Source organism: Vipera berus, assembly GCF_964194415.1.
Source record: "Vipera berus genome assembly, chromosome: 3".
NCBI classification, from domain to species: domain Eukaryota; kingdom Metazoa; phylum Chordata; class Lepidosauria; order Squamata; family Viperidae; genus Vipera; species Vipera berus.
This window is the reverse complement of record NC_138204.1, coordinates 153,798,234-153,808,283: the sequence shown is the minus strand read 5'-3', so window position 1 is coordinate 153,808,283 and position 10,050 is coordinate 153,798,234. Positions and strand designations below refer to the sequence as shown.

Sequence of the window (10,050 nt, the reverse complement as noted above, 5' to 3'; positions counted from 1 at the left end):
GGATAAATACATTTATTGGGTGTCATTGCTATTGTTGTTTTAATATTGCTGTATAATTATTTGATTTCTTACCAGCATTGGAAATGGAATTGTTACAATAGTAGTGCTTTTGCTTAAGACAGGGGTCCCCAACCCCTGGTCCGCGGACCAGTACCAGTCTGTGGCATGCCAGCAACCGGGCCGCACAAACAAGCAAAGCCCCATCCACAAGATGCAGGCAGCACACAAAACCATGGACCGTGGAAAAACCTCTCTGGAACCAGTCCGCTACATTTCAATTTTTTTTATCACACATTTTATTATTTTTACAAATAAGGTGCCAAATATATCTAACACTCCTTTCTCCTATTTTCCCCAACTCAACAATCCTGTGAGTTGGGCTAAGTGTGACTGGCCCAAGGTCACCAGCTAGCTTTTATGGCAAAGGTGGGATTAGAACTCATGGTCTCCTGCTTTCTAGAACGATTGATTTAATCCCTACCAAACTGGTGTTCATTTCTTTGCAAGTACTGGCTCAAGATTATGGAGGAGCAAAATTAATATAATGATCTGTGAAGCCACACACAGCTTTTGCATCTGTGCTATACTGTAGTAATTTAGTATACTGCTTCAGTGCTTAGTTAATTGGTGGGAGCCCAACCCAGCCAGCAGCAGGTTATATGGACTGGAGTTTCACACTATATATGTTTCTCATCATTATAGTGATGGCATCTTGTTCCTTTTCAGTGTTTTAATGAAACACCTCTGCATTGATGGCCTTGGGAAGCGCTGAATATTGGTATAAAAAGGGCCCTTTTCTGAGTTTGAATAGCTATTTCATAACATGGCTGTTTCAAGGTCAGAATACTTTTGGAATGGTTAGGACATACCATTTAAAAGTAAAAACATTTTGTCCCCCCAAAATGTTTGTGGCAGTAAACCTCAAGTAGGCATGTCTCCTGCTTTGCAACGGCAAGGGACACGTGTTTTGTGGCAGTAAACCTTGAGTAGGCATGAATCATGCTTTGCAATTGCAAGGAGCACATGGTGTAAACCTATTCATACTGCTAGGCTGTCACAAACAGGGTCATCGTAATTCTTCTCACTTGCCCGCTGTTTTCTGATCACAGGTTCAAACTGTACGTGCTAGCTAGTTTTTCCAGAGCAACAAAGTGAATTGTCAGTGGTTTTGGTCCACTAGTGGGTATTAGCCTTTGGGAGGTCATGAGTTCAGTTTGGAGCAGCCATATGAGATATTCTTCTGGAACTTTATTCATCAACCTCACGTACAAAGAATGGACAATTGTCAAGATTTTCCATGCTTGTCTGCGAACACTACTTTTACATTGCACATCTAGAATATGAAATTATTCTCCAATAGTACTGCTTATGTGTTTTCTGGTGAAATATTGGGCTTGTTCCCACTCTTATTGTGTATCTTGTGTTTTAAACTTTCAGTGTTCCGCAGTTTGATAGCGTTTACTTTTTTAAAAAAAACTATCTGGTGGAAGTTTTGAAAACATATTTCTTTCCACGTGAGCTCTGCATGTTTCCTTTTAACTTGACCAAATTTTCAGTGACAAGAGTGGTCCTCCAATTGGCTGCTTCATTTTTGTACAATCATGAATTATCAAAACAGAAAAGTAGGGGAACTTACCTGGTTGCAGCGTTTTTTCATTTACTACTTGTGACAAGTGACTGACCTTTCATTATGTGCCGACATTACTAATTTACCATATATCATATTAGGTGCAATGAACGGTTGCTTCCGTGTAAAAGGCTATATGGTCAGATTTGAAAATGAAATGCTTCAACTTGAACTTATACCAAACATGATGGATGAATTCCCCTTGAAGTAAAACTTAAAAAGCCTTAAATGGGTATATTGTTACCCTTAGTAAGTGTAAATTCCTAAAAACTAGAATTCTGATTAAGTTGTTCACAGTTGTGTTGATTTGGTAATGAAGAGGACAAATGAAAAAATATACACCTTCCTATCAATTTAGTCCCAATTTCCCTTTGTTGAATTACTATTTTCACACTTGTCAGAAATACATATAGGTAATAAAACATCTGCAAGCAAATAACCAAGCTCAGAGAGCACCAATAACTCCACTTTTCAATGGGGTATGCAGCCTAGAATTAATGGGAGCTGAAATCCAAAATGTTTTGAAGAATACAACTTTGTTTCCCACAGTTTGAAGACTAGAAATACTTGGCTGATAATATGATGGAGGTACAAACAGAAAGGTGATTCCTCAAATTGGATTCTATAAAACTTTCACATGCTCCCGTGATAAAGCAGTCCCTATCATAAATCATCTTAGTGGCTTACATAGATGGTATATGAACCCCATTTCATTTTTACATCAACATTTTGTGTGTCATGGTTAAGCAAACTTCAGAATAAGGATTAGAATAGTTCTTGGAAGAAGTCATACTCTGTAAAAAAGAAAAATATGGAAATCAAGGCCCTGTTCGCTGTTGCCTTCCGACAAAAAAAGAAGCCAGTAAAAGACTCCCTCGCCCCCCCCCTTTGTTCCACAAATTCATAGTGTATAGTTGTGGCAGGGACTGTGGGACTTGGCTATTAATACTTTCTTTTTCTGCCATCTTACATTATAAAAAAAGAAAACCATCTTGTTACAGTTTCTCGAATGCATTTAGAATATGAACGATCGCTTTGTAGTTAAGATATGAACAACATGCTTTAAAATGGCATTTTAATCTAAAACTTAATTTAAATGCTTAGTTACAAGTTAACATATAAGTGCTTTGGTGATCAAACATTTCACATTTTATATAAAAGGATATTCATGAAAAACTTTATGAAACAGTTGCCTCTGCAGTTTAGCAATCTGTACATATTGCTGTTTTTCTTTAATATGCATACAGCATTTCAAAGAACAAAGTTGCTTTTACTATGCTCTAGTCAGCCAGTGGATTTCTTCTTGCTGTGTTGAACAGAATCCAGATCACTAGCGTCAATGTATATTTCGGTCCTTATTGCACTTCTAAGTACTATTATTTAAAAAATATGCCTGTGGTACAGAGATTAACAGCAGGAAACACGGCATATTTTGTTTTCCCCACTTATTTCTCTACATATAGTCTTTGTTAATCTTCAAAAGAATTTAGCCAGAAAACCATGGAACAGAGTTTTGATAAATGGCTGTAAAATCTTTCTTATCCTAGGAGAGAGGGAAATACAGAGGTGAATTATATAGGTTGGTTTTCTGAACTATTCTGGCTGGAAGGTCTTCCTGTGTGTATCCAATCCTTCCCATTTATTCCCTCTGTCTAATCTCAATTAAGAGGATAGTGTTAGACTTGCTTACAGTTTATATAATATACATACTATCTTTTCTTGATAAAATTAGCTGCCACTTAAGGATTTATATTAGATTGTGCTTTAAGATACTAGTATATTATTTATACAGAAAATCCAGCTGAAGTAAATACACTTGAAGACAAACTGGGACACAAGGAAGGCACCGTAGTTTTCTAGAAAAAAGTGCAGCAACAACCTAATGGATCTTACTGATGACATTCTCCATTACGTGTTACCACTTTCAATTAAATCACATACATTGTCCTTGATCAAGACAAGGAAAGTAGTCTTCAGTCTTGAAGAGATCAAGAGGCTCATACAGAGCTTGATCCTGCCTTGATGATGATTTCTGAAATGAAAATCTACACATCAGAATACTTGTATACCTGATTTTTTTAGAACTCACAAATTTAACAGTTTTGGGGAAAAAAATGTCCCTCTTAGGTTTGTGTGTCTTCCATGAAATATACCAAGCAGATTTTGAAAAGATAAAACTACATTTAAATTTCAGTGCACATAAGGGATTTCTGGAACAAATGATAGGATCTAAAATGGAAGTCAGAAATTCATCCGCTATTTATTTTTCATGAAAAGTCTGCTAGGATTGTGGAGTTTTACAATATACAGAGCACAAGTGAAAAACCCCTCTGAATCACTAAATGAGCTATGCCATTTTAAAGGCTTGCGTTGATGCCTCAGACATATTTTACACCTTTTTTCATGCACTTATATGCTAACTGACTTTCAAAGTGAAAGAGTCCAGCCGTTTCTTTCATATTACCCCACTCCCTCGTCCCAGAGACCCAGGTGATGCATGACAAATGGGGACAAAATGGGTGCAAAAGCCAAGTCTTGTCTTCTCAGGTCCATGTTGGCTGCTGCCTTCATAGTAAATGATAGTAGTAGTTGCTTTGAAACCATAGGGCATGGGTGTCAAACTCGCCGCGTCACGTGATGTGTCACAACTTTTTTTCCTTTGCCAGAGCTGGGGTGGGTGTGACCTCCACATGATGCAACCGGCCTGTGGGCTGGCAGTTTGACACCCCTGCCGTAGGGGAATGTTACCCTCCCCCCTCCCACTTCATTATTGGTTATAAGTCTCACTATTCCTGATTTAATTGGAGCTACTCTAATCTTTTGATAATCGTGTCAGTCTGCCATGCAAACACGCTCAATATATACAGATGATTTCAATGCTGCAGTTGTCCAATAAAATATTTTAAGTTAAGGTCAATGAAAAACATACTGAACAAACAGGCCATAGGTAAGCCACTATCTGCAAGAGGTTCTAGTACTTCAAGATAGGGAACCTTTCTATCTTTATTCCCTTTATTTGGTTAACTCCCAAATCAGTGAATGAATTTTTGTCCTTCAAAGTATTTATTTCAGGCAAGTATCTTTACGCAGCTTTTCTAAACACATGTAAGCCACAGAAAGGAAACAGAGAAGTTGAGCAAGATGGCTCATTCCACTGCATCCTCTTCTACATGATGAGCTTACTGACTCAAGCCAAAGATCTGTATAGAGGACCTGAGATGTATAATTTTTGATGTTTGAGGTCTAACTTATGGAAAGTTAGAAAGACTATATACACAAAGGCAGTCTGTCAAGGACTATCTGTTGTAATTGTGGCCTTTTCCAAATGGCAATTACATTCAGGCCAGTATCACACAGCTTTATATAACTGTAGGAAGGCCATGCAGTAGACTGGCCACTTCTCCTTCACAAGGTAATCATCAGAAAAAGTGAAGTGAGGTGTGATGGGGGGAAGAGGATCAAGGATGTGGGACCCATGTGGCAGGAAGCAGGCCCAAGCCCTGTGGTAACTTCCTTTGTATTTATCAAAGGAAGACCTGAAAAAATATCCTTTAAATAAATATTACAATAATCATTTGTTCCCCCCATTCTCACATTCTTTGAAAATCTAAAATTATCTCACCGACAGTTATTTTGGAAATTATTTGGGGTAAATGTATCATAAACCTATGAATTCCTAATAACTGATCATCCACTTTGAGCTTATGGGAGTTATGCATCTAGATTTGCATCAATTTGTTCCTGCTATATTCAAGAAGTCTAAATTTAAGGTTTCTATAATCTACTCCATAAACTAATTTTGGTTTGTATCTCACATCTTTTCAGCCTTAATAAAAAAACTTACATTTAAAAAAGATGGCACGTTGATTGTGTACAATAATTTTTTTAACGTATTTGGAAAATTTCCAAGGTCAGATTCTGCCTTTATGATCTGTTCCTCCATTCCAGCCACATTACTACCAATCATTTTTACAAAAGCCTGGTTTAAAAGAAAAGGAGAGGAAAAAAAATAGCAACAACCATTCTAACAGAATGTTAACAAAGGGTGGTTCAATTTCCTAGTTTTGAATTAGAATACTGAATAAATCTGGAAAGAATCCAACTTTCTTACTCAGCAAAAAAAATATCAATTGAGTAGGTCATCCTAGTTTACTTTACAGAACTGTAATAATAAAAAAGGAAGAGAAAAACAGATAATACTGAGTAATAAATGTCAAGACCTGCAATTTACTTTGCAAAATTAAATGGGTTGTAAGTAACTGGATGAGACAGCAGCAAACATGGTTTAGTCAAGAACTGGATCTTTGGAAGTTCAATTTAGTTAAGAAATATGAAAACATAATGCAACATAAAACAAAAGGGAACCTGAGAACCCACAAAATTCACCTTATTTTGAACTAATCTAAAATCAGAAGATTCAGTAAAGAGTGAAGACATGTGCATACATGACAAGAACTTCAGAATAAGTACAGGTAGTTCTCAACATACGACACTTCATTTAGTGACTGTTCAAAGTTACCATGGCATTAAAAAAGGGACTTATGGTTCTTCACACTTACGACTGTTACAGCATCTCCATGGTCATATGATCAAAATTTAGATGCATGACTCCTAATTTATGATAGTTGCAGTGTCCTGGGGTCATGTGAGCCCTTTTCGTGACCTTTTCACAAGCAAAGTCAGCGGGGAAGCCAGATTTACTTAACCATATTAAATTAACTGCAGCGATTTGCTTAACAACTGTGGCATAAAATGGGACAAAATGGGCATAAAATGGGACAAAATTCATTTAAGAAATGTCTTGCTTAGCAACAGAAATTTTGGGCTCAACTATGGTTGTAAGTCGAGGACTACATGTAGAGATTAACTAGATTTGAAATACAAAAATGCATTTCTATGACAGGAATTTCCTGGGCAATAGTAATATGATTAGACTTGTATGTGAAGGGTCCTTGGTGCTCTCTGAGCTTGCTTGTTTTCTTGCAGATGTCTCATTAGTCTAAGTAAGTAACATCATCAGTGCTAGTGACTAGTACTGATGTTACCCAGTAAGGGTAATGAAACATCTGCAAGAAAACAAGCAAGCTCAGAGAGCACCAAGGATCCCTCATTTCAATCCTGAGCTACAAATATTCTCCTTCATTGAGACTTGTAGGTGACCTGAGTCTCAATAAGTAAGTGAAATGGCATCTCCCTTATGTTTAACAATTATCAAAGATATGTGTGTTTATTAAAACATATTAGGAAAGCAGTGTGAATAGAAACATACTTGTCCTTCACAATTTCTTGCTGGAAATATTTTTTAAATATAGATTATGATTAAGGATCTGCAAAGAATCAATACACTGAATTATCTCTTGCTATGCTGACAATAAGACCTAACCTCCAAAATAAAAGTAAAATTGAAAGTAATTTCTTTTAGCCTTGTAAAGAGAAATAAAATATTGACATTTGAAACACAATACCTCTAGTTTGTCAATCTTTCTATAGAGCTTCTTCATTTCCATTGCCTTTGCATGAATATGTGGCACACTTTCATTAATTACTTGAGAAGAATCATTTCTAACCTAAGAAAAAAAATACATATTTTACTGTAACAAACCTGGGAGACTAACCTTTGATAAAATGTAACCAATGCATTTATAATGGTACACAAACTTATCTTCCAAATGAATGTATACAACCCATACAAGTTGATTTAACAGTTGTTGGTGCTCCATCACTGGAGGTTTGTAAGAAGATTGGACAACCATTTGTCCAGAATGGCATAGGGTCTTCTGCTTTAGCAGGAGGTTGGACTAGAAGACCTCCAAAGTCCTTTCTAACTCTGTTAATGCCAGGCTTCATTCCGAAAAGATCTGTAAATGCTTCTGGATTTGCTAAATGTAGATTTCAACAGTTTATTATACGCTGCCGTTATGGAAAACAGGTTACAAGACTGCATACCAATCAGAACTGAACGCCGGTATCTTTTATTGTTATAAGGACACTTCAAAGATAAGTGTCAAACAATGTTTACAATTTTAAAGCTATCTGTATAACTTCATCTGTATGATTTCTGCAGTCCTTTTAACTTCAATCATCGGTTGCTTTCAACACCCAACAGCCACGTGACAGCCCACAAACCGTTAAGAGAGACTTTCAACACAACTCAGGCGTTTTGAAGTAGCATTACCTACCATGTCCAGCATTCCCACAAACTCATCTACCCTAATCAATAAATCTTCCAGACTCTTGTCTAAAGTGCCGATCTGCAAAAAAAGAAAAGAAAAAAAAAGCAAGACAAAATAAAGCAGGGCTCTTCCAATTTGGCCCTTTTATGACTTGTGGACTTCAACTCCCAGAATTGGTCAGCCAGCATGCCTGGCTGAGGAATTCTGGGAGTTGCGAAGTCCACAAGTCATAAAAAGGGCCAAGTTTGAAGACCTCTGAAATAAAGCATTCAAAGACGAAGTAAAACGGCAAGCGCAGGCGGGGGTGGGGGAGGGGAGGGGCAGTGGTGGTGAAAGAGTCTAGACCAGGGGTCTTCAAACTTGGCCCTTTTATGACTTGTGGACTTCAACTCCCAGAATTCCTCAGCCAGCAAAGCTGGCTGAGGAATTCTGGGAGTTGAAGTCCACAAGTCATAAAAGGGCCAAGTTTGAAGACCCCTGGTCTAGACCTCCGGATAAACTCAGTGCAATCAACCGGGGGGGGGGGAGGGAAAACAGGCAGTAGCAAGCCTCGGAAGGCCACCGGTAGCGTAACGCTCCGCCGTCGGCCGCCACTTCCCGCCGGCCTTACCTTCTTGGCTCGCTTGGGATTTTAAAGCCAATTTGCTACGAAGTCGAACACGGCCGCCGGCGAAACTGTTACGGCCAGCCACTACAGACCGCAGCGTTAGAATGCCTCACAGAACGACCCGGGGAGTTCACTCACGGCCGTCGTCTGAAGGACGAGGCTATTGCCGGGGAGGGGGAGGAGAAGGACGAAGAGGGGACGGGACGACGCGCGAGGCTTCAAAGCGGGCCCGCCCAGCAAAGAAGGCGCCTCCCGGCGACCATTCAACTCGCCTGCCCGGCTGAGGCGACGTTCTCCAGCGGCGAGGGGAGCAGGTAGGAGGCGTAGTCAGCCGCCGCCGCCGCGGCCAGTAGAAACTCCCCGCCCAAGGCGTCGCCTTGCGCCGAGTGCTGGTCGCCGAGGCCGGAGGCGCTGCTGTGACTCTGCGAGACGTGGCCGCTATCGGCGCTCGAGGACGAGGAAGACGAGGAGGAGGAATGAAGAGGAGGAGGCGTCGGCGGCGGCTCCTCCGGGACGCTGGCAGAAGGGGCCCCGGCCGCCTGCGCCATCTCCCGCCCGTCTTCCCGACCGCGCCCAGCCCGGAATCGCCCGTCTGTCACCTGACTCGGCGCCTTTTAAATTGGAGGCCCTCGAAATGACAGCTTCATTGTTGCCCCCCCTCCCCTCCCCTCCCCTCCCCTACGGAAGCTCGGCAAGGACAATGTGAGCCAGTTGGGGTTACTCGCTCGCGCTTCCATTCGCGTTCGAGTTGAGAGGGTGGAGCGAAAGCGAGTGTTTTGAGGTGAAGCACGTGCTTAGGTCACGTGGGAGAGATCCTGCCTCAGGCGGCGCTCCTGGGAGTGGTGTTTTTTTTTTTGGCATATCCCGGCCTGCTTTACTCCAAATGTGGAATTCCCCCCCCCCCTTCACTTTAAACTACAGGGTTGTGTCCTACAATCTCAGCCGACTTGAAGATGTGTGGAATTCGACTCCCAGAATTCCAAAGGGCAATGACTGCTGCTTGAGTAAACACTGTTGTAGAGGAAAATAAAGGATGTTTTTCATCTTTTTTCCCCGTCTTGACTTCCCAGCGTTGTACATGTACGAATCTGTTTGAGGGAATACCACAGTTATTTAAACTTGCTCCACCCCTGTATTTTATAACCTGTTGTTTTGTTTCTGCAGAAGGCAGCAGGACTAGGCTGATGTTGAGATGGCTTGCTCAGAATTTGCCCTTCCTTGCCCCCCCAAACTATAGGCTAGATCAGGGGTAGGCAACCTCGGCTCTTTTATGACTCCTGGACTTCAACTCCCAGAATTCCTGAGCCAGCTGTGCTGGCTCAGGAATTCTGGGAGTTGAAGTCCAGGAGTCATAAAAGAGCCGAGGTTGCCTACCTCTGGGCTAGATTGAGGGCAAGTGAAGAAGGGGACGACAGAGAATGAGGTGGCTGGATGGAGTCACTGAAGCAGTAGGCGTGAGCTTAAATGGACTCCAGAAGAGATAGGAAGGCCTGGAGGCAGTGGCATAGCATTGGGGGTGCAGGGGGGGCCGGCCGCACCGGGCGCAACATCTGGGGGGGCGCGCTCGCACTCGCAGCTCTCTGCCCCTGCCTGGCTCACTCACTCTCTCTCACTGCAGTGCTGGCTGTGCGAATCCGATCCGA

The 10,050-nt window shown here is 41.1% G+C and overlaps 1 protein-coding gene across 6 annotated transcripts; it reads right to left on the bottom strand.

The window, feature by feature from the left end:
- Positions 1-2,317: 2,317 nt before the first annotated feature.
- Positions 2,318-9,420, bottom strand: LOC308665231 (biogenesis of lysosome-related organelles complex 1 subunit 4-like). 6 transcript variants are annotated; one of them, XM_081322990.1, is made up of 6 exons: positions 8,680-9,403; positions 7,807-7,878; positions 7,093-7,194; positions 5,472-5,606; positions 3,569-3,659; positions 2,318-2,421 (listed from the first exon to the last, which is right to left on the bottom strand). In XM_081322990.1, coding segments are annotated over exons 1-6 (678 nt in total). In that variant the 5' UTR covers positions 8,956-9,403; the 3' UTR covers positions 2,318-2,419. The 6 variants fall into 6 exon arrangements, with proteins under 6 accessions (XP_081179116.1, XP_081179119.1, XP_081179115.1 ...); XM_081322989.1 differs by lacking the exon at positions 2,318-2,421 and adding an exon at positions 2,669-3,170 and having other exon boundaries at positions 8,680-9,401; XM_081322993.1 differs by lacking the exon at positions 5,472-5,606 and having other exon boundaries at positions 8,680-9,420.
- Between the last annotated feature and the right edge of the window lie 630 nt (positions 9,421-10,050).